Source organism: Chiloscyllium punctatum, chromosome 8, assembly GCF_047496795.1.
Source record: "Chiloscyllium punctatum isolate Juve2018m chromosome 8, sChiPun1.3, whole genome shotgun sequence".
In the NCBI taxonomy this organism is placed as follows: Eukaryota; Metazoa; Chordata; class Chondrichthyes; order Orectolobiformes; family Hemiscylliidae; genus Chiloscyllium; species Chiloscyllium punctatum.
The window spans coordinates 61,113,846-61,139,909 of NC_092746.1; the positions used below are offsets into that span (position 1 = coordinate 61,113,846).

The window sequence follows — 26,064 nt, forward strand, 5'->3', positions numbered from 1 at the left end:
AAACACATGTATGTGCAAGCACCTTTTCCATGAAGTAATTGATTTGACTAAATCTGCTAAAACAAGAGATCAAAAGGAGGTTTTCAGAAATTAAAAATGTAAAACAAATGAGCTCATATCCTTAAGGATCAAGAAATCTACAAAAAGAAATGCAGCATGCAAAACTGAGGTAAGAGATAACATAAATTTCTAAAGAAGAAACATACAAAAAATAGGAAAAGCACAGGTCCCAGCAACTGGAAAAGATGCAGAACAGTAAGGGGTAACAAGAGTTAAAGTGGGAATATGAAAATAATTTTCAAAGGATTTTAAAATTATCAAAAGCAGTAGTATTGTATTAGGGATGAGAGGGGTGGTCAGTAGTAACGTAGGACTGTTAAAACTGGTACTGATGATAATATCAATGAAAATCAGGACATGTGTAAAAGTTGGATGATTATTTTGCATCAGCAGTTACAGTAGAGGTAGAGATGGAGCATGCTTGTAACCCCCAGAAAATTAATGTTGAATATCAGATTCAAAATAAGCAAAATAACAGCAATGAACAAAGCTGTTTGTTCATCTTTGAACACCTGAGGAGTCAACTCTCCACACCAAAGCTCCTTACAGTACTCGGACATCTTTCTCTCCACCTACATGTAGGTGCACTCCTAGGTCTTCCTCTTCTCTATCTGCACTCACTTCTCTTGACGGCTCTTCCCTACAGACACTTATAAACCCTCTTACAGGGCCTTTCACTTCCCTGGTCCACCTGCCATCCTTAATTGGATGGCAATAATGGAGGATTCATTTAGGTATTATTTATATAACATTGCTTCAGCAGACTTCAGACCCATATTTAGACCCAATGTCAGGGTTGTAAACACACAGGAAAAGTCAATTGCAAACTTAATGAAGAAAAACAGGAGATCATCCATCTTTGCCCTAAAGGATAGAACTGGGTACTTTCCAAATAGTTAAAATCTAAAAATAATGCAAGTTCAATTAGACTCAGAGGTCCGCATACATAACTTTTTAAAATCTCATAAATCATTATGAAGAATAACCATAAGTGGAACATAGGGAAAGTCAAGCCACAGCTCAGTAATATCAGTAAGTGGCAGCTCAGTCTCTAATAGCAAAGTGGACAACTCTAGTTCAGTACTCTCATCTGGCAGGCAAAGGTTGTTCCACTAAGACCTTGAGCAAAGTTTACCAATCTCCTACAGTTCTGGATGAAATACCCCAAATCACTAAGCTCCCAGGTGAGAGAGATGAACTAGTTCTCCTTCTTTATTCACCTCCACTTCTGTTGGTCACACAAAGTGAATTTAAAATTAGATCCCTTCTCTTGTTGATACATTTCTCCCAGATCTAATTAGGAGCCATTTTAACCAGGCTTTTGTGAGTTAACAAAGAATGAGTTTTATTATTAAATGTGAGAAAAACTGGGAATGCAACACAGAGCTTAGAAATAAGAGGCGAATCCAAAAGGTTAAGACGTTTCTAAAAAGGATCTTTCAATTGTTCAAGGAGCAGATATTTGAACATTGCAGCTGTTGCAGTTGTAGTTACATTGGTTACAACCACAACATTGACAAATGTACTTAGAGAGAGAGAGATGTACAGCATGGAAACAGACCCTTCAGTCCAACTAGTCCATGCCGAACAGATATCCCAACCCAATCCAATCGAGTCCCACCTGACAGCACCCGGCCCATAACCCTCCAAACCCTTCCTATTCATATACCCATCCAAATGCCTCTTAAATGTTGCAATTGTACCAGCTTCCACCACTTCCTCTGGCATTCCATGCACGTACCACCCTCTGCGTGAAAAAGTTGCCCCTTAGGTCCCTTTTATATCTTTCCCTCTCACTCTAAACCTATGCCCTCTAGTTCTGGACTCCCCACTTGAACAGTTAACTTTAAGATGTTTGGTTTTGCACATTGGTTGAGTCAGTTGTTCATTTCTTTCAACCGTGACTGAATTTCAGCATTTGGGATGATGGCCCTTTTGCTGTCCTGTTTCCTTTTATCTGTCTTGCTAGCTAGCCGATTTCTAGTACGAGAAGCGAGATTCCTTTTTCCTTCCAGACAGAACAATTCTCCAAGTCACTCCTTTGCTATGGCCATCACAGCACACTACTGCTTGAACCCAGGCTACTACAAATGGATAACTTAATGCATTAACACAGAAATCAGTCATACTAGCAAGCTCCAGGATATTGAAACTGGCTTTTATGACCCATCTTCACACATTCTTCAAAAAAGGAATAAAAACAAAACGCTTCTGTAGTTTAGACCTAATCCCCAAGGGCCAGCTTGCTGTTGAGCAGAGGGTCATCAACCCTTTGTTATCTTTGCAGTCACAAGAAATCACAGTGCAGTCTATTTTGAGTTGCTTCTCCTCTGTTTGAAGGGTTGTAGTTGAGGCTCCCTTTGCATCTTCAATTGTGACATTTGCTGGGCCTCTTTCTCCAGAAAATAGCTCAATTTCCATTTGTAACCTAGTGGTCAAGGCAAAATTCAATTTTGCAGCAGCAAGAGTTTTGCAATAAATAGTTATATGGTTGTAAAAATGCAAATCAGTGTTAAACAGAAACAACTATATCAGTTTCATTAGGTATTTAGATTTTGAAATAAATTTACATTTAAGGCACATAAAAATGCGTAATCAATAAACCTTTGCGCAATTTAGAAAAAATAAATAGCTATAAGATACTTGCCTGTTTATTTAAAGGTCTAAATAAGCAATCCCGCCACGTCACCAAAGCAAGCTGTAAGGTATAAAAAAAGGTTTGAAGCAATGATTGCTGACAAGTAAGTGGCTTTCCAAATGGTAAATGTTCTGTAAATGTTCAAAAATAAATAAACTGGTATATTTAACATTCTTTGAAGAGTTTTAGAAACATAAAATATCAATTTTATAAACAAATAGCTCTCAAACTTTTACATTCTTCAGATAGGCTCAGATTCACAATAATATCAGGAATGAGGTCGGAGTTGAAAATTAGAGTTTTTCCATTAGATCGAAGGATGTTTAAATCATGTTTATTAGAAATACTATCAAATTTTGTTCTTTATTTCCCTTGGTCACAAGTTAATAACTAGAGAACATTAATTCAAATTAAAATCAATTAGATTTAACTCAATTTACTTCATCTTAAAAATTGAGAGAATTAGGAGGATGTGGCATGGCCACCAGCAAAAGTGGCAGTTTTACAATAGATTCCAAATGATATTTAAAAAATTAAATCTCACGAGACTTATTGGCAAAGGCCTCAGGAATGGAAGCAGCATGCAGGTACAGTAAGCCAACTGGCCTCCTGTAATATAAAATTCCATGACAAATTAATGTCTACTCTTTGTTACTTAAATATTCTGCCAGTATACATCTTATATGTAGGTTGGGTCCAATTTCACTATGGCATCAGGGTAATATCACATATTACTTTCAAAAGGGTAATTACTTGATGTGATGCGTTTGTGCTTGCATATGTTCTGTCAATGAATCAGGTGCATTGACAAGGTGACAGTAATAAATTAAGACTCCATTTTAAATTTCATAACACTTAGCAAAGAAACATTCCTACAAGAAAGAAGAAAAGTCTAGGGGAAAGGAGGACCTTCTGGGGTGAACTAAAGAATTTAAAGGATAGTGTTAAAATGAAAGAAGAAAAATATCAATTCTGTGAAGATTAGTGTTGGATCAAAAGAAGACAGTCAGAACATTAAAAGTAGCAAAGAATACCAAAAAAGAGGGAACAATGAGAAAACTAGAGAAAAATGGTAGAAATGTAAAAACATTTAAGAGTTGCTTCAGATATTAAGAAAGGAAAAGAGTAAATTGAACACTGATTCTGTGTAGAGACTGTATTTTGGGAATTAAAAATGGTGGGCAAAATGAACAGATTTTATGCGTTTGTACCATAGAGGATACAAGTAAGTCAAAACCAATTAAAATCATAAGATAAAAGGACAAAGGAAGTAAAAACAATGAAAGGTTGACAAGTCCTAAAGTCTTCATCCTAAAGTCTTTTTAAAAAAGGCCTTTGAAATTATAGGCAAATTGCTTAGAATTATCCAAAATTTCCAAGACTCTGGAAAGGTCACATCTAAATGGAAAATAGCAATAGAACTCTATTCAGTAAAGAATGTAGACAGAAAATAGGCAACTACAGAGTAGTTACCTTAAAATCAAAAATAGAGAAAATGTTGTAATCTATTGTTATGGAAGTTACAGCAGTGCACTTGGAAAATCACAAATGTGATCACGTAGAATCAACATGATTTTGCAAAAGGGAAACTGGGTTTGACTAATTTAATGGAGTTTCTTTTTTAAAAAAGTAATGTGGATTACAATGAATCTGCTGGAAATTTGCACCTGCCAAATCTGAAGGCATTTGAAAAACCTCTACAAGTATTATTAAACAAGCTAAGATATCATGGTGCAAGTGGTAGTATTTTTTGAATGGAGAGAGGATTAGTCAGCTAACATGAGGTTAAAAAAAAAGCAGGGATGAATGCATTATTTTTGGGTTGGCAAATGGAAATTTGGATGCCACAGGAAACAGTACTGGGATCTCAACTATTTTTATTTGGGTGAAGGGATCAAATGCTAAATTTGTTGATAACATGAAGCTAAGTTGCAAACGTTGTCACAATGACAGTCAACAAAAGGTGTGAAAATGTAAACTTGGCATCTTTGATAGGAAGAGGAGAAAAGCAGCATATTATTGAAATAAGAGTGTGTGCATAACTCATGTACAGTGATACACGAGTTGATGATCGGGACAAAGTTAGTATGCAGGTTCTGCAAATTATTAGAAAGACAAATGAAATGGTTCCCTTGTGGAAAAGACTAGAACTAGGGAATACTGTTTTTACAAAAAAAAAGTCCTATCATCTAAAATGGAGCTGGGTAATTTATTTCCTCAGAAGGTAGAGAGCCTGTAGTGTTGAAACAGCTCATGAGTTAAATTAATCACCAAGCATTCAGTTCAATACTATATTTCATTTGTACTTGCCACCTATTGAATGAAATATATCAATCCTCAAGAACTTTGCAGTAAAGCATTCTGCTCAATATGTTTAGTATTAGCATCAGCACAGAAAAACAAAAACACTAAGCTGTGCAACATCTCAGGTGAGAATAAGCCATTTGCAATTCAGTCATGTATCGTGCTTCCATGTGCTTTCTAAAAACCTTTTCTGGCCTATGTGCATATTTGTGCATGTTACACATGGACCCATTTTGTTTTCACCACTCTGGTTATCAAATCAGTTTTAAATTAATGAGGCCCAAAAAGTATGAAGTAGAGTGAACCAACCATTAACTTGAATCACCACTGATAAATGCACATTTGTGTGGTTCACCGAGGAAAATATTCTGTACATCTCTCCTGCCTCCTAACCCCTGATAATAGCTTGTCAATTTACCCTTTTGCAAACTGCATCTTCCTGCAGCATCATTAAATTCAGATAGAATACCAGGTTCAGCTCTTCTTTATTCCTTGGCCTTCACCGAGTCATGTAAACCACACTATAAATAGAAGGATACCCAAATAAGGGGAAGACAGATTTTTGTTTTATCTGCTCATGGGCTGTGGGCATCCCTTGCAAGGCCAGCATTTATTGTCCATTGCTAATGATTTTTCAAAAGGTGGTGGCTGTCTTTTTGAACTGGTGCTGTTTTTTGAGTGCAGGGTCACCCACAACACTGTTAGGAAGATGGTTCCAGGATTTTGACCCAAAGACAGTGAAGGAACAGCAATATTGTTCTAAGGCAGGATGGTATGTGATTTGGGGTATCTTGCAGATGATGGTATTCCCATGTTGCCCTTATCCTTCTAGGTAGCAGAGATAACAATTTGAAACATGCTAAAGAACTTTAGATAAATTGCGACATTGCATCTTTTTAGATGGTGTACTCCTGCAGCCACTGTGCAGTAGTAGCGAAGGTAGTGAATGTTGAAGGTAGTTTATGGAGTGCCAAGCAAACAAGCTGTTTTGTCCTGGAGTGTTTAAGCTTCTAGGATTGTTACAACTGCACTCATTCCAGATGAAACAAGAAGAATGTGGAGCATTAGAGCAAGTAGGTTTCCCCTCTTTAGTTTTCTCATCACCTGCTACAAACCTAGCATTTCAGATAATGTCCTTCTGGAATCGGCCACTTGTGTCAGTAATCGTGCTCCTAAGCCGCTCTTGGTGATGGGCACTATGGTCTCTCACTAAATGTACATTCTGTGCCTGGTTACTCTCTAAAAACTATTTGGTAATGGCATAAACATGGGGAAGAACTAATTGTATCAGGTGAGGGAGAGTGGTAGGTGGCAATCAGCAAGAGGATTCCTAGCCCATATCTGACCTTAGGCCATGAAACTTTGGGGGTTCTAGAGTCAACATAGAGGAGTCTCAGGATAAAACTCTAAGAAGCTGTGAAGAAAGTCACTGGATTTGAAATATTAGTTCTTCTGTCTCTCTAAAGATGCTACCAGACCTGCTTAACTTTTCCAGTAATTTCTGTTTTTGTTTTTCTGCCAACTGTACCACTCTCTCTGCTGGCTTTCCTGTTAATGGGACAGAACATATTCAATACATTGATGGTGATGTCTGGAGATTGGTTCCAAGTTATGATGAAGTGAGTGACAATACAGGTCTGTGGAACAGCTCACCCAAGTACAGCACGAGTATCCAAATGCTAGTAAGGATTTTACAAGTACTTACACCTTTAAAATGAACTACTGGCCCAGCAGAGATTGGTTGTTATGACAGAACATAATGGAAACTGGGAAATTACTGGTTATTACGATTTAGTGTTACAGCGAATAACACAGAAACATTTACAAATAAACTTTAGTAAAAAAAATGCAGTCTAACTATTTGAAAAACAAGTCTAAATAAAAGAAGAATGTCTTTGAAATTTCTCATACCTAGTTCCGTGCCCAGTATGTTCAGCTTTACTTTTACTCAGCTTTTTCTGCTACACCATTTTAGAGAGAACTAAATAGCAAACCACATTGCTAAAGAATAAGGGTCACAAAAGTAGATAGGGAAGTTAGATTTTCCTTCCTAAAGGGCCTACCTTACTTTTATGTCAAATCAGTAGTTTCGTGATCATTATTCCCAGTGGTCTTGATAGTTCACACTTAACAACTCAGCTCCAACAAGAGCTCACTCCCCACTGACAGTTCAATCCCATTGAGACATTATTCCACCTTTGCATGACACCTCAGCCAGTGTAGCATTATCAGCAACACATAACCATGGGCAGCCACCACCACAAGTGAAGGGCAAAGTGTCACACCATCAATGCCATTCCCTTGTCGTAGTAGAAGGATAACGCACTCTACTTGCCCTATTTCAGGAGAATCAGACCTAGGTATTTAAACTTCATCATTAAACGGCTCAATTATTGGATGAGAATAAACAGTGCTGCAATTCAAATTTTAGCACAGATATAAAGTCAGCATTGGCATTTTAATTATTCTTTGATAAGAATTTAAGAAACAAGGTTAGAAGTACGCCATTCATCCTTAAGCCTGTCCTACCGTTTAATAAGATTTAAATAAATTCTGTCTTACAATTCTGCTCCACAGCTACCTGATAAAGGAGCAGTGCTTCAAAAGCTAGAGCTTACAAATAAATCTGTTAAACGATAAGCTCGTGTTGTTATATTTTTAACTTTGTCCACCCCAGTCCAACATCAGCTCCTCCACATCAATTCTCTAGGGTAGAGAATTCCAGACTTTCACTACCCTCTAGAAGTAATTCCTTTACATCCATTTTAAATGAGTCCCTTTTCCTGGAACTATATCCACTAATTCAAGACGCCCCCCACTAGTGGAAACATCTTACTTGTCATGTCCCCTCAGAATCTTGTTTCAATATGATCACCCCTCATTCCTTGAAACTCTAATGAAAAAAAGGCTTTAATTTGTTTAGCTTCTCTTGATAAGTCAAGTCCTTCATCCCAGGAATCAGCCCAGGGAATCTCTTTTGAACTGCTTCCTAATGTCAGTATATCCTTTTTTTTTTACTGTCTACAGTAACAATCAAATTGTTTGAATGGATTGGTCGGATTTTAAATCTTACTATGTCTCTGAGAATAGTCAAATCTTTATTAAGCCATTTCTTGCTTGAAATATTATATTTCAATTGCTTTGGGGGTTTTTAATTAACTAACATTAAATAAAACTAAGTTATCATTCAAATTTTACTGTTCAGAACTAAATGAAGAGCTTATTTTGATAAAACAAAAACCTTAGTTATTTTATCACATGTACAACTGAGGTGGCTTATGATTAATGGCTGTATTCCACCAGCAGCAGTGTAACCTACTTCACAAAAAGTGAATTCCGAGTATCCATGTGTAAAAGAAAGGTAGGGCCATAGATGAGCATACAGTAGAACAAGGGAAGGAAAACAAAAAGCTCACCTCAGTTACCAAAAGCTCAACAGTATAACAGAAAAACAAGTGAAGAGATGAAATTAGGAAAGCAAACTGGCAGCAGGAAGAAAATGGAAAGTAATATCAAGGAAAATCCAAGAGTAAGACGGTAATTACATGAAGAGGTTGGCCGCTTAGTATCAACAAAGTTATGGCGAGGTTAATGAATCCTTTGCATTTATTTTTCCAAAGGGGCTGAAATACGTGAATGTAGCTAAGGTCATGTAAGGAGGATGTGATTACTCTGGCGTGAGTGTAGAGGAGATTCGATAGGATATTGCCTAGGATTGAACACTTCAGCTCTGAAGAAAGTTTGCATAAGTTAAGGCTGTTTTCTTTGGATTAAGGACGAATGACGGGGGATCCAATAGAAATGTATAAGACTATAAGGGGCACGGAGAATGATGATAGAAAGCAGCTGTTCCCCTTAAAGGGTCAATAACAAGGGAATACACTTTTACAAAGGGCAGGAGGCAAAGGAGAGGATTTGGGGAAACAGATTTTCAGACAGAGGGTGGAGGAGTCTGGAATGCAGTTAAAGTAGGTAACCCAATCTTTAAGATATACTTGGATGAACACTTGAAGTATCACACCTTTCAAGGCTACGGGCCCAGTGCTGGAAAGTAGGATAAGTGCAGATTTAGTGTAGTTGTGGTGGTACATACTCTATGAACTGAAGGACCTGGGGTGGCATGATGGCTCAGTGGTTAGCACTGCTGTCTCACAGCGCCAGTGACCCAGGTACAATTCCAGCCTTGGGCGACTGTCTGTGTGGAGTTTGCACATTCTCCTCGGCTGCACGGGTTTCCTCCCACAATCCAAAGATGTGCAGATTAGGTGAACTGGCCATGCTAAATTGCCCACAGCATTTAGGGATGTGTAGGTGCATTAGGCAGGGTTCTTTGACGAAGTGACCAAGTCGATAGATTAAGGAAGGGCTGTAGATGTAAGGTTTTTGAGAAGGTTCCTCATGGTAAACTAATAGAGAAAGTGAAGTCACATGGTGTGCAAGATGTTCTAGCTAGATGGATAAAGAACTGGTTGAACAACAGGAGACAGAATAGTAGTTGAAGAGAATTTCTCGAAATGGAGAAAGGTGACCAGTGCTGGGGCCACTGTTGTTTGTGATATACATAAATGATCTGGAAGAGGGCACTGTTGGTATGATCAGCAAGTTTGCAGATGACACGAAGATTAGTGGAGTAGCAGAAAGCATAAGGGACAGTCAAAGAATACAGGAGAATATAGATAGACTGGAGAGTTGAGCAGAGAAATGGCAGATGGAGTTCAATCCAGGCAAATGTAAGGTGATGCATTTTGGGAAGTCTAATTCTAGAGCAAATCACACTGTGAACGGAAGGAGCCTTAGGAAAAGTTGATGAGCAGAGAGATCTGGGAATTCAGATCCAGTGTACCGAGGGTTGCTGCACAGGTGGATAGTGTGGTCAAGAAGGCATATGGTATGCTTGCCTTCTTCGGACGGGGTATTAAGTATAAGAGCTGACAGTCTCATTTAGAGTATTGTGTACAGTTCTGATCACCACATTACCAAAAGGATGTGGAAGCTTTGGAGGGGGTGCAGAGAAGGTTTACGATGATGTTGCCTGGTATGGAAGGTGCTAGCTACAAAGAGAGGTTGAGTAGGTTAGGTTTGTTTTCATTAGATAAAAGGACACTGAGGGGGAACCTGATTGAGGTCTACAAAATTATAAAGGGTATAGACAGGGTAGATAAGAGATAAGCTTTTTCCCCAGGGTGAAGGATTCATTAATGAGATAGCATGCTTTCAAGATGACAGGTGAAAAGTTTAAGGGGGATACACACGGCAAGTACTTTACACAGAGAGTGGTAGGTGCCTGGAACGCGTTGCCAGCAGAGGTAGTAGAGGCAGGCACGGTAGATTCATTTAAGATGCATCTGGACAGATGCATGAGTAGGCGGGTACAGATGCTTAGGAATTGGGCAACAGGTGTAAAGAGTAGATTTGGATCAGCTCAGGCTTGGAGGGCCAAAGGGCCTGTTACTGGGCTGTAAATTTTCTTTGTTCTTTAAATATCGGATAATAGGGTATGGGAATGGGTCTGGTTGGGTTAACTCTTCAGAGGGTCAGTGTGGACCTGTTGGGCCGTTAAAAGCCTGTTTCCATACTGTAGGGATTCTATAATCATATCTAAAATTGAAATATTCAGAATAAACAGTGAGGAAGGAATGAAAAGGAAAAATACTGGTGTTTACTGTGACCACCCGATCTAGATGCAGTAAACATTTGAATGTGTCAATAAACAAGACGTGGTCTGAACTGAAATTAACATGGCATAAAGCATTTCTAGGTTATTCCTCTGTATAAAGTAATCCAGTGATTCAAATTCAAACTATCGGCTTTATTCTTACAGGGACTTTTCATGAAAGAGACATTGTTGGTTGGGTCTCAAATTCAGAAGCAACACCAAACTTTTAATCCTCACTTGAAAAGATAGTACAGGAGTCTTGTTCTCGACTTGTTTGATACAACAGATGCTTTGCTGCACCACTTCAGAATCAACCATGTTCAGGAATGGATTAATGAAGTAACTAAGTTTTTATAACAATCCAAGCAACATCAAAATATTACTACCACTTATTTTAAAATCATAGATAGTCAAATAAGTGGTTCCAACTGGGTCATGATAAGCAAAAATACAACCAATTCAGTTATAATAAGCTCTTATAAATGAAAAATAGTTTCTTACTGAATATATTTCATAAATTCCTTTACGTCCTTCATCACATTCACGACGGACCCAGTGTCGATTGAGGTAGGCACAGATTCCATTCAATACCTTACTAGAAAACCTGTAATCTTCCCATTGCTGGGTATAAAACTTCAATACACTCTCATCCATCAAATCTTCACCATCCTATGGAAGAAAAGACAGACAACTTTTTCTCTTTTGTAAATGGAGGCATGAATCAGAGTGCACAGAATATTTACAAGTTGACCCAAAAGTGAATTTTAAAAGAATTTACAAACTAAACTAGTTAGGTCACACTGCTACAAGACACAGGAAGTTACATCAACTTATTCAGAAGGTAATTTTAAAAAAACACATTACATCAGGTGGAAAAGCCAAACTATTTATCAGATCTGGAATATCTACAGTGCTGTTTCTAACAGTAGGAAAACAATAACCGATAACCAACTCATTCCAATTAATATTGCTGAAAAAGGAAGGTCTTTCATTATATCCATACAATTGCACAATTACAACCACTTATACAATGGAGGGGTTCGCAAAGAGAGCAGCTTTGGTCACAAATGTTAAAGTTCAGGGCTGAGGTCAAAAATACTTCCCGAGGCCACAATATACTGCACATAAAGATGAAAATATAAATAATAGTGAGACAATACACATTGCTCAATAACTCATTGTAAGATCTTGTATTAAAAGCATCATAGCTTTAGAAACACTCCAGAAGCATTAAGTACTATCATATGACCATTATGGTGAACAAGAGAGTCACTATTCTTGTCTGGAAAACTAACGGAACTGCAAGTTAACAGTTAGTCTAATACCAAAGTGGTGACTAAACAGAAGGTCACTACAAGTGAGATGATACTGTAGCTTTTCATTTCATTCACAGCAAGGTTTGTGGAAGATGAATAAAGACAAACTTACTATTCGATTTTGAGATTAATACGTGGCGTTTTTCTACATTGAGAAATTTAAGATGTAATTTTTACTGTAATGCTTTGTATTAATGTTATTCGCATTTTATCACCTCTAAGATATCACTGTGTCTTGAAGAACTGCACACAACTGATTATTTTAACATACATAATTACTGACTGCAGGCATTGTTTATCAGTTGTGTATTGACTGAGGAGATCATGATGGCCACGACACCAGAACACACACATACTTATGAGTGCAATCTTTAACAACCAGTTGAATGAGCTGACAGGATACATATCTCATATCAGAGAATAAAAAACATTTGATTCCTCGCTTGGTTGCTTGATCTTTCCCATTCATCAAAATATTCTTCAGCACACCTTCCATTAAGCAATGCACCAAACGTACTTGCTCAGTCATTGGTTGGTCCAATTTTACTCTTCGTAAATAGAAAATTAAACAGCTGGTGGAACATATCTACTGGTTAACTGGTGCAATTAAATGTGGATGATGCAATTTAATGTGGATGGAGACAGAACAATGGATCTTGACAGCAAACACAAGGTATGGAAAGACTCTTCAATGTAGATGAACAGAGACACTTGGAGGGCCAAATACGTCGCTCCCTGAATATGCAAATTCATGGAGTTAAATTTACAAAATATCTAACATCATCTATAAATTGGGACATATGATATAGATACACATATTAGGTTGACTTATGTTATTGTTTATGGCTTTGGGTGCTTTGTAATTTTAAAAAACTGGCTGTATCTTTATTTATCATTAAATGTGGGCATCACTAGCAAGGTCAGTATTTGTTTCTGTTGTTGAACCGAGTGGTTATGGCAGCCATTTCAGAAGTCTGTCAAGTGTCTAAGTCTCTCTAACTCAACCATACTGTTGTGACTCTACTGTCACGTGCAGGCAAGATCAGGGAATCGCAAGATTTCTTCTCCATAAAAAAGGAGATTAGTGAATCAGCTAAGTTTTATGATCATTTATGACAATTTCATGGTCACTATCACTTACACTAGTTTGATTCCAGATTTCGTAACAATTTAAATTTTCTCAGCCATTTATCCAGCTGCCATGGTGGGATTTGAATCCAATTCTTGACAGCATTAACCTTCACCTCTGGATTATTAGTTCAGTGATATTACCAATACGTTTTCTTTGTGCCTTTGAAACAGATTGGCCAGAATGATATATGGGATAGAATGGTCTTAATAGTCTGAGTTTATTTAAAGTGGAGCAAATAAAATAAAAAGGAGTTTATAAGAGGGGTGGGTAGGGAAATACTATCCTTTCCAGGCGACAGTTACAAGGGTGTCAGCAAATTTAAAAGAGTCAACAAAAGGAGTGAGAAAACAGACCAAACAGATCAACATTTCCATAGCTGTTGGGAGGTTGACACCCTTGATTAGTCTGTTATCACCCAACCAAAAACCAAGAATGCTCTTTGGTTTTCAGACTGCTTTTAAACAAACTCCCCAACATACTACCAATGATCTAGCCACACTGTCCCCGCATGTGGAAAGCGGTACTTCAATGGCTTGAATGGTGCCTGTGTGTGTCTGTGTGTTAAACTTTACTAACTCACTCACCAGCTCGCTATATTCATTAATACCAGCTTTCTGTTCATTCATTCATAACCCTTTATTAACTCATTGTATACCATGACACTGTTTCATTCATTCATTTCCAAAACCATGTTTAGTTGTATCTTCTACTATTACGAATATATACTAAAATTAAAACATCCCTTTCACCTTAAACCCTTAGCAGGTCTAGTTCTACATCAAAAGATACCTCTGAATAGGTGCCAATATTGTAAACAACACCATCCCCATCAAGTCTTCGCTAAAGATTATAATATTAATTAGCCCTTACCAACCATCTCTCAGACCTGAATCAACTTTAGAACACTAAACATTTTCCCCAGTTAGTACGTACTTGTTAAATACCTTTTAACTGGATTGTTATCCCTTTAAGAAACTGTCAAAGCAGCATTTGCGTGAAATTCCATGAATGAATGAAACTCATACCCGGCAAATAGTAAACAAGTCTCACAACCCAGCTACGGTAATCAGTTTAATATCCTTTATTAAGTACAGGTACAATTTCTAACTTACTTAGAGCACATAGTAAAGGTTAGTGAAACATACTTGACCTAAGTTAAATGACAAAAAGACTAACACCTCTTAATTATGCAAGCAGACCAGACAGGCACACTTAATCCTATCATGAGTAGCATCCAGCATTTAGCACGATTTAACTCATCTCCTGTCTCAAGACAGAACTCTCCAAACCATTATGTACTATAGATAAAACAGTGTAACACCAGAGTAGTGGAACTTTAATATATGTAAGAACTATGTTTAAAAAGAGAAGCATAAGAACCGCATTTCAAGATTCTATTGCCACCTCGAACTTGCTATTTTCAGCACTCACCAATTTCAATTGTTATTTGAACACGATTGCAGAGTCTTGGAGAGTTAACAATAAGTTGAACATTTTCCAACCATTCTCTCTGCTCTCATTTATTTTAATTTTTTGTATGTTTTAGCTTTAGCCTGGTTTTCTTTTCTTTTTGCCTTTTTGGAGGCAAGTGTTCATTATGCGTCCATTCATAACTGTTCTGAATGTATCTTTTGTTTCTAAACTTATCTTCATTGCCAATCCAAGAGACGCCACACAGCAAATTGTCATCTTTTATTGTTTCTCATCTTTCACCCTATTACAGACATTCCCTTTTGTTCTCGACACCCTTAACCCCCCTTATTTCTTTTGCTTAAAACCCATTACGTTTCTAACTTTTCTCCAATTCTAGCAAAAGATCATTCCCATAAAGTATTAACAATTTCTTTCTCCAATGACGCTGCCTCTTCAGCTAAATATTTCTTATGTTTTTCAGTTTTTAATGTTAGAATTGCCAGTAACTTTTGTATTTTCTTCCTACACTGGAACTTTAGCTCAGTTAGAGCATCATCACCTTAAGCAGAAGACCTCAAACCTTGACTCAAACACATCTGGTTTAACATCCTATCTGATTCAGATAAGATGCTAAACTGTTCCAATGGAGGGGAAAATTATCCCACAGTACTGCTGAAAGAGCAAATGGTTTTTCTGGTATCATGGCCAAGATTTATTCCTCAACCAATACCACCAAGACACATCTCATTTATCGTCTATAGGATTTTGCTGTGTGCAAATTCCTGTTATGTTACTTTTAACAACAACACTGATTACAGTCCAAAAATCATTGGCTGTGAATTGATTTGAAAAGCCTCATGGAATTTGAAAAGTACCAGATGGAATTCCTTTTTGCAGGCCCTGGATGAGTACACACAAACAGATTATTTGAAGTCAGAATACTCCAATTATGTCTTACCAAAGGCCAGAGAGCAGATTATTCATTAACCTTGCAGATAAGGGACAGGTTTATGGGTTTTTTTTCTTTTTAAATAGCTTCGTCGAATAATCAGTCTGTACAACATTTAAAGAGTTTTCCTCCATTTTTAGAAACAGGTCAGTTTATTCAGATTAGATCTGGCAAGTGGAAAGCTTTAAATTAAAGTAGTAGATGCTAGTTATCTGAAAAAGAAAAGATAGATTAAGACTTTTGAGTTTAACCTGAATCATGAATTTCATGATTAGGACTGAGAGGTCATTTTTAAAGCACCGAATAAGACCAAGCTGGGCAAATCAAAAGAAGAGTACAACATGTAGCAGTATAAAAATTAAATCTATAACTGGGTAACCTGATTATCAAGGAGTTTAATCATTCCCAAGAAAATGTGATTTGTTATTCTGCAGTAAGATGAAAAATATAGACAGCTTATATAACGATTATGGCATTTGACTAACAACTGAAGAATGAGAGGTCTCATCATGGCAAGTTGTGAAATTGCATTGAAAAAGTCTGGTAATTTTAGTGACCTGGCACCAAATAAAGTTATATTAATGCTATTGACATTTCAGAATCAAACTAGCAAGCCTTCAAGGAATAGACCAGCCACTGCTACCTAGTCTGGATGAATGCAACTCCAGTCCCCTAATATGTGATTGAATCCCAATACTCTCCAAACAAACATGATTGGTCACCAAGGAATATTTTGTAGTGTTGCCCACAGTCCAAGAATTATATAGAATATACAATAAAGAAATAGCTAATTGAAAGCTCAGTTATAGTGTGCTGTATTTAGATTCCACACAAATCTCCTCAATGCCAGCTTCCCAATCTCAGCCACTTTCCATTTCCTTTTGCAATCTTCTGAGCTCTTTGTATCAAATCACTTCCTGAGATAGCAAGTTCTAAATTTTAGTCACTGAGCTAAAATCCTTCAATGCATTTAACAAGCCACATACGAAACCTACGCTTCACTTGGGTCAAATACAAGGGTCTCAAAGTCATAGCTTTACATGACCTCCGTGTCAACGTATTTATGGTAGGAGAATTGATAGCTTCCTGGTGATTTTTTTGTGACACTTATTTCAGTAAGAAGTTTTACAAAATATCACCAATTTCTTTAGCCTAGGAAGTGGTTTTTTTTTGCTGTTTACAATATAGTATACCTTTATGTTTATCTGACATAGAAAAAAGTCTTGGTGATATACAAACAAGCAGTCACGATCATAACGTACTTTAAGAAAATCTTGTGCTTGTAGACATTATAACTTGCCCGGTAAAAGTTCCAAGAACCATTTTACAGCGCCTTGCGCAGTTTCAAGAATTTCAGATTATAACCATTGCTTCAATTTCTTTCTCCCAATTAGCATTCATTCGTAATGATTTTACTATTACCATTTTCATCTTCCCAATGTTAACTTTGTTTTCTTTACTTGCCCTATTATCACCTCCTTTCCCCTTTTAATTACTCCAGCCTTAAGGTAACATGGTCATTTCAGACCGTAGGGAGTAGTCATCCCTGCCATCTTACAATTCAGCCCAGCCCAGATATGGATCGAGTGAGGGATACAGGCAAATGGTCAACAGCATGATCAACGAATTTTCAATGGCGAGAGCTAGGAATTCAAGGATCAAATGCTACTTACAGGTGAGTAATCCTATGAAAAGAGAATTTGTAAAGCCTTAAAGCACAAAGGAAGGCAATGGAAAACCATCTTATGCATGGTTTCTCTCATCATATTGTTTAAGTGAGATTTAAAATGTAAGACTCTTACTGCTGTGACGAGGACCGCAAAGCATGGAATAAGTAGTAACGGACCCATTCTTAGACAGATGGTAACTGACTTGCAGCCTATCTCAGAATATTCCTCTACATTCCCCAGTCCCCCTTACAAACCTCTGTACTTCAAATTATTCAGCTAAAATATTTGCATTATTGCTCACTCTAAAACGTGTCATTTAGCATGCCAGGTATACCAGATGCTTTTTGTTTCTATTATATGTTCCTCACCTCCTGCTAGGGATAAGTAATAATTGGCAAGCCAAAAGCATCCAACTCTTACAAATATTGTTCACTGGCTTCAAACCATTTACAGCCAGTGTTACAAACTTTTAATTCTTTTTGTCTATTTTAAATTTGGGTCTCTTTACACCATTTTCCCCCTTCTTCAAATCTGCCAACTTCCTCTTCTCAAAAACGTATATCCTCTAGGATAATGCTTATTTCACATTCCTCCTTAAAATCCTTTTCTCCAAGCAAATTTTTTTCATTCAGCCATAATATTAAAATGGCTCAAAATTGCAGAATGATATCCTATGACTATACCCCTTTTGCATGCCTTTCTGCAGCCTTTAGCAGGGTTGATAACACTATCCTCCTCCAAACCTATTCACTGTCATCCCACTGCAAGGAAATTCACATCTGCTTCAATATTTATGTAATCGTAACCTAACCATCCCTTGTTATATCTGGCCACTCCTATTTCTCTCAGCTACATGTTGTCCCTTCATGATCTGGAAATAATCCACATGGACATTGACAAAACTAAGCATTACTTCACCAACCACAACTATTCAACTATTTATAAATTATCCAAATTTTTGCTTACATCTTACTTTGGATGAGCTGAAATCTCCTTTTGGGAAGATCAATGTCTCAGCTCATGTACTACTGAACTTGCATCGTTTGTCAAGTTTTAAAGTAACACTGGCTCTTCCAACATATTCCTAGCCAGCCTCTCAAATCTACTCTCCATAAAAAACTCTGTTACCTCTGTGCTCACCACAACTGTTGCTCCATTTCAAAATAATCTGCACGCAGCTCCAGGCCTCATTAGTCAATAAGTACATCTAAAAGGCTGACACATCCTCCCAAACTCTCACAAATTATAAACTGACTTTGCAGCCCTGTATGAAAATTTGGGATTTCAGCTTTAAAATACATTTTGTGCAGAAAACAGCCCTCTTACCTTCAGAAGATTTGTCAAATAATTTTTCAGAAACTCTTTTAGGCGTTTGTAGAGTTCCAGCCCTACAAACTGGGCACCCCCTGGGGTTTGGCCTTTCTGTTTTTTGGCAGCAGCTGTTCCTCCTCCTCGTGCTTGATTTGACTGGTGGACACTGGTACAATAATTATAAACATGACTGTAGTAGAAGTTAAGGACATTAGAACAAGAGAGTGGCCACATCTTAAAATATATAACTTTAACCAGTGAAGCTTCATCCCAACAGATGCATTTGCATATAAAACTTGTAACTCAAATTTATTAACATTTTAAGCCCAAAATGATCTTATACTATATACACAATCACAGAAGGCTTGCAAAGCTCAGAATGTTTAAATGTTAAGACTTTTTCTTGCACTTAAATCTGATATACTATAATTACAATTACATTTGAAATTAAGATCAAATAACAGACTGTAATCCTACATCACCAAAAACATGTTTAAAACAGATTAAATCAATTTCAAAGATCTTAATTCAGTAAACTGAAAATATAACAAATATAAATAATATGGAAAAGTAAACATATTCATCTGATAAATTAGCTATAGAAATTAATTAGATAAAACAATAATAAATTGTTTCCAAATTGCTTACATCGAGCCTTAACTTAATTTGAAATAGCTCATTTCATACAAGTATGCATTTCAAAATTGTTCTCAAATACTTTACTGACATTTTACAGCATACATAACTTTTAAAATAATTACTTAACAAGCACGTTAGTCAGTCAAAGTAATATATATGATCATGAGTGTCTAAAACGCCAGCCTGATGGATGCATCTTCCAAACAAATCCTTTTCTATTTTGAAATCCAAAACCAAAAGACTTTGTTTATTTTCCTTCTGAAGCAGGTTTTTAAAAAAAGATTTTATTGAACACATCCCTTATTAGAATTAGAATCCCTACAGTGTGAAAACAGGCCCTTCAGCCCAACAAGTCCACACCGACCCTCCGAAGAGTAACCCAACCAGACCTATTCCTTTACCCTATATTTACCCCTAACTAATGCATCTAGCCTACACATTCCTGAACACGATGAGTAATTTAGCATGGCCAGTTCACCTAACCTGCACATCTTTGGATTTGTGGGAGGAAACTGGAGCACCCGGAGGAAGCCCAATCAGAAACCCAAGCACAGAATGTGCAAACTCCACAAAGACAATCACTCAAGGCTGGAATCAACCCCAGGTCTCTAGCGCTGTGAGGCAGCAGTGCTAACCACTGAGCCACCAGGCTGCCCAATGTTTGTGCATATTCTTGTCCACAAAAGACACTTTCATAATCAAAAAGTAGCCAATCATTTGTTACACGTTAAAATAAGCTTCAAAAACAAACAAGTCTTTGAGATAACTTCCAAGGGTACATTAATCTTGTAAACACACTTCCTAAAGTCTCCTACTTATTTCACAACCATCTAATTTCAACTTCATATAGTACATTCAATGCTGTCCATACAATTTAAAATGATCCCAAAACAATTAAAGAACTACATGTCAACTTACACCTGAAGATAAAATAACAAATGTTTAGAATATATGGTCACAACAAAGAATAACAATCAGTATAATTTTAACCTCAATTCACTTAAAAATCACCAGTTGTCTTTTTTATAAAAAAGTTTCCTTCCTCAATCAGTATTTGCATTTCTGGTACTATTATTTTGAAACATGTTCACTCATCTGTCAAAATCTTCAGAGGAAGGTGTGGGGGCTACAAGAATGGGCGCCTGATTCTTCTCACCTAACAATGTGCGTAAGTTGTAAAACAGCAACAACGTTAAATAGATAGATGCTCCTTACATTGGAAATATTCACACACAACCAGGAGGTTTGAAGAATACAAATCCCTTCACTTTAAAATTTGTCAGAAAGCAAACAATGTGAGACTATTATGAGAGAAGTCAAATTTACGTGTTAAAAAATATTCATTCTCAAATTTTATTAAAAACAGATTGTGAATAAGTGTGATATTCCACAAACACAATCAGTATTTTGCAGCTAGTAAAACTGCATGGCTGGTTATACAGTTATGAAGCCATTAAACATTGAATTACACCTCACTCAAGGTACAACTTGTCCCAGAGTTTCCACAGCAAGACAGTGTTGTAGCCGAAGTTCTTGTCAATTCACGACTGCAAGAGAGCATCTCCACTGCTCCCTATGGAGAAGCTTAGATCCACTGACAGCTGTATTCAGCCCATCTAAACTTTTGAAGCTGCCTTCCATTTCAAGAGTAATAACAAGGAAACAACAGGTTCATTATTACTGTCACAGCACAGCACCGCTCTACATTACAAACTGGTGTTAGCATTTGCGATGTTGCCAAAATGCACAAAATAAACCTCTGGAAGAGCTCGGTCTGTCGGCATCTGTGGAGATGAGAATATTGCAGATGCAACATGTTTAATGCAATTTGAGAAAACTAATGTAACAACCTATCTGGTTGACTGATTGCAGTGGGATGGAGTTAATTTAATGATTCTAACAAGTTACCACAGTAAAGATGGAACAGGTTGACAGTCCAACTGTTTTGTTAATCAATAAGCCCTTCCTTTTCTGTCCAGTGCTGAAAAATGTTGTACTCACCGAGGTGCAGGCATTACTGCCAGAAAACTGAATACACCCAAATGGAACAGCACAGTTTAAGCAAACACATGAACAACAGGCACAATTTTAAGAAAGAAAAAAACTCAAGCTCTGCCACAACTTCAGAAAGGCAACCATACTACAATGTAGGCAAAAGTGAGGTCTGCAGACGCTGGAAACCAAACCTCACTTTTGCCCGAAACGTCGATTTTCCTGCTCCTCGGATGCTGCTTGACCTGCTGTGCTTTTCCAGCACCACTCTGATCTAAACCACACTACAATGTGTCAATTTCCAATGACTGCTACTGTCAGGGCCAACTACCAATTCCGAACAAACTTGAGAATGTGTATAGGGTATGACCAGATAGGGAATAGAGTTAAGTTTTGTGGTTTGTGTAACAAGAGGTTCAGCTGAGCATAACTCAGATCAGATAAGAACTTGCAATTAACAATGTGGTGCTGGAGGTAAGGGTAATAGATTAACAAGGTAGAAAAGCATTCATTATGTAGAGCCATTTAACAATATTGGAAGCATTCAGTATATAAAAAGTCAGTTAACAAGGTGAAAAGTATTCATTCTGTGAAGCCAGTTAATAAGGCTAAGAACATTCATTACGTAACGCCAGATGGCTTAATTTTTGCTATTGACCCCTGCTGATTGTAACAGTCACCCAATCAATATGTATGTGCCTTATCTGGATGCTCCCCCCTTTAAGTGACTATACAATTCATTAAGAATCTGCTTCTTGAGAAGACTTGAGAAGTCATGTATCTGTGCACATGGGCGATCGTTCTCTCTCCCTCCAGGGTCTGGAATAAAGATGAAGGAGGTAAAACTATAGTGTGTCTCTGAGCGTTTTGCTTCGACTGAGGCGGAAACAGGACAACAATATATTGATGGTATTGTTTGATTAGTACCATAGGACCATGTCCAAAAAAAAACTGGGTTGAACCTACATCCATCCCAATTCGCAATGAATGTAAATGAACACTCAAATATTATCCTAATTTGAAGTGGTAATTTCAGCAAAAAAAAGGACAGTCAATACTGTAAATGTCACAATGATGTAGCAACATCTTATGCAGTTCAGATTATAATACACGTGAGCACAAATCCCTTAACTCTGCTTTGGTGCACACTATTCCATCATTCACGCACATAAATACCAGGCAATGACTCTTACTGGAGATGATCTAACCACCACATTTTGACATGCAATGGCGCTACCAATCACTGAATCCACCATTATAAGCATTCTGAGGATTACCATTAACCAGAAACCAAGTTGGACTTACCATATTAATAAGGCAGCTACAAGAACTGGTCAGAGACTAGGAACACTATGCAAGCAATTCATCTCCTGACTCCCCAAACCCTGTACATGATCTATAAGTCAGGAGTTGAATGGAATACTCCCCTCTTGTTTGGATGAGTGCAGTTCCAACAACACTGAAGAAGCTTAGCACCACATTCAAACGTTCAGTCTTTTCGCCTTGGACGCTTAGTACTAACCATATCATAGTACAGGTGCACAATCCTTTGTCCAAAATGCTTGGTACCAACTGTTTTTCAGAATTCAGAATTTTTCGAATTTCAGAATAAGTGACAGTTTGATGGTGAAATTTTTAAAAATCTTACTGAACAGCAGACTCATTGAGTAATATGGGCCCGGAGACAGAATTGAGGCCTGCCAGTGCTGGGCCACGTGCCCCCACGTCACATCTGACGGACATGCATCAAGTGGGTATGGAGTTTAGTTAACTATTTGCATGCCAAATAACCTTGTTAATGAGAAAAAACTTCAGGATTTCGGAGCTTTTTGGATTTCGGATAAAGGGTTGTTTACCTGTACTGCAAAAATTTGGCAAAGATCCTTAGGCAGAACTTTCAAACCCACGACTCATCGATCTTGAAGGACGAAGACAGCAGATTTCTGGGAACACCAATTGCATGTATGCCTACCTACGGCACGTGGAATGCACTGGCTAAGGCAGCATCTCACCACCACTACACTATCTTCTCAAGAGCAACCAGCATAGGTAATAGACACTGGTGCAGCCAGTGAAGTCCACACTGCACAACTGAATTTTAAAAATTATAGTAAAACAGTGAAGTATTCATTTCCCAGAATCAATAGCAATACAGTTTTTTTTAAAATTAGATGTTGTAAACATTTATGTAGGCTCTATATCTCATGATGTAAATACTTTTACAAACCTGAAACAAATTTTCCTAAACAAGAATAACCAAGATTTTAACCTATACTTGAGATCGAATGAGGATTACTAGAACTTTGAGCCCTCTGGCTCAATTCCCCAAAATCCAGAAAGGTTAACATTTTTCACTATTTTTCACTATTGACAGAAAGCCTTTTTCTTCCATAAACTAGGAGTTCTGAAAAGTTGTTCCTTGTCATTTTATGTTTTAATTAATGTAATACCGTAATTTAATGTTTTACTAATAATGGCTATAAAATATAAACCAGATTGAAACATTCCTTACTTCATAGTACATTTTCTATTATGCAAATGGAATTTTGAGATTTTCAAAAGATATTTACAGAACTCTGCCTCAAGGCATTATGCCATTTTCACAAAAATTCTTGTAAGAGAGAAGGTTATAACTGATGCCAGTTATCAAAAATGCTGAACATGTAACAGGATACGTGTATAGTTCCATGTATCTTGATTTTGCCATGCTCTGTCGGGTGTAAACCTGTTGAATGCCAGCTCGAAGGTCATCCCATATCTGATCCAGGCCTATCTGCTTAAGCCCATGAGGATTTTGGCTCTTGTTTGATGACATTTTCTGTTTTCCTTATAGTTTTCTATAGCAAAGTTCACAGCTAATCAAGTTATGCCTCCATGAGAAGTAGTAGTATGGACTCCTTTCAGTTTCTTGCTGTCAACTTCCAACGAACTTTATTTCTGCCAAACTGACTAGATGGACTTTATCTCATCCAACCTGTAACAAAAACAACAGTTTCAAGTGAGGAAATTATCAAAATTTGTATTGCTTTTAGGTTATTACAAAAATGTTTTCTCAAGCTGCACTTCAATTATTTTAGAAGGCAGAATATTTATATAATTTTATAACAGTAATATTCTGTATTCAATATCTGAAGTTTGTAACATTTTGTGAACTACACCGATGCCAGCAAACAACCAGCAACCTTAGTGTTTTAAAATTTAAGCACCATAATAAAGTTTTGTTAAACTGGTCTCAGCTTAAGTCCATGCTGTCAATTCAATCATTGATGCTATTTGACGACAGCATATTAGGTGCCTATGGTGCTAATACAATACATCAATGCTACGTGTTAAATATTTATAACTATTTTGGACAAATTTAAGGTCTTAATACAATCTGAAGGATATTCTTAAAATAATTGCATAAGACTAATAATTTACAACGTATTGAATTTTGCCAGTCTTCATGAAGATAATCTGAAGTCATGATTAGTTATTCAAAAGGATTATTAAATATGGGCAATTATTTATTCAATCATGGGGTGTGATTTAGACCAGTGTTCATTCCACTTCCCAGGTGGCCTTGGAGATGATGCTGCAGTCCATCTGGAGACAACGGAGAGTTTGATGTACCGTCAGTGTTGCTAGAAAGGGAGTTCTCAGATTCTAACCCAGCAAGCAAATGTATGTCAATAAAGTTCCAAGTAAGAATATTGTGTGGTTTTGAAAGGAACTTGCAAGTAATGGTGTTCATGTGCTTCTTTTATCCTGTAGGTGGTGGAGAATGTAGATTTGGCAAATGTTGTCAAAACAGCCTTGGTGAACTGAAGTGAGATGCACAATGGTGGTGGGGGAAGTGAATAGTGAAGGTTGGGTGCTTTGAATAGTGGCAGCTTCAAGTGTTCACTCCTGGTTTGCACTCGGAAAACAAAGTTATTAATTATGTTGCAGCATGTGCTCTGAATTACCATGAAATGATGGATGATTTGAGTTCTACCTATAGCCTTGCAAAAATAAACTTGGCCTTTTGCGTCCCCAAAGATTGTTAAGAAACTGCTACAACTACGTGTAAAAAATATTTCATTTCATTTCATTTGAATTTCCACAGGGTTGAGAGAGTTCCTGCAATCCAGGTTTCTGCAATAATATGCATCCTAGAGAAAGGGAAACAATTATCATTGAGATTGTAAACTAAGATTTCTTTTGACTCTTTTGGTCTCACTCCCTTCTCTCTCTCTTCCCCAACTTCCCACCACCCCACCCCAACCCCTCACTCCCCTCCCCCTCACAACCTTAACTCCAAATTGTCTATTGTCTTTTGACACGTTCAGCTGGACTAATTTAATCACACAGCAAGGGATTCTGTGCAATCGGTTGGGACCTCCTTTCTATATTTCAAATATAGGCCTTCGCTTAAGGGGAATAACTAAAAAGAAACAAATTAATAGGAGGAATAAGTCTCGAGCTTGTTCTGCTATTCAATAGGAATAGCTGACATTGACTACTCCACCAATCCACAATGACATTTCAGTCCCTTGCTAATCAAGAATCTGTCTACTTCCACCTTAAAAATGTACTCTGCTTCCACTACCCTTTCATGAAAAGTTCCAAAGTCATACAATCCTGAGAGGAAAAAAATTTCACACCTCCATTTTAAACTGATGACCTCTAATTTTTAAAACAGTGACATCTAGTTCTATGATTCTCTCACGACAGAAAACATCCTTGCCACATCCACCAATCAAGATGCCCTATGTCACAATCAAAACCCTTCTTACTCTTCCAAACTTGGACGAATACAAGCATTACCTACCCATTTCCTCATAATACAACTGAGCCATTACAGTTATTAGTCTACAATATCATCTCTGAACTGCATCGAATGCATTTACATCACTTTTTAAGCAAAGATATCAATTCTGTGTGATTAAAGTTACAAATATGGTGTTGCCAAGTCTGTATAACTAAAGCATAGCCTCTTAACGTTTATAGTCTATTCCCCTCC

The 26,064-nt window shown here is 37.3% G+C and overlaps 1 protein-coding gene across 1 annotated transcript in view; it reads right to left on the minus strand.

Moving 5' to 3' along the window:
- LOC140480593 (cullin-1) overlaps nucleotides 1-26,064 on the minus strand; it is a 133,431-nt gene that overhangs the window by 51,226 nt on the left and 56,141 nt on the right. The window contains exons 2-5 of the mRNA XM_072575653.1: nucleotides 23,756-24,054; nucleotides 18,465-18,639; nucleotides 11,160-11,327; nucleotides 2,708-2,758 (exon numbers count right to left, since the gene is read on the minus strand). Coding sequence (XP_072431754.1) covers nucleotides 2,708-2,758; nucleotides 11,160-11,327; nucleotides 18,465-18,639; nucleotides 23,756-23,895 — 534 coding nt within the window. The 5' untranslated portion in view covers nucleotides 23,896-24,054. The remainder of the gene's footprint in view (nucleotides 1-2,707; nucleotides 2,759-11,159; nucleotides 11,328-18,464; nucleotides 18,640-23,755; nucleotides 24,055-26,064) is intronic.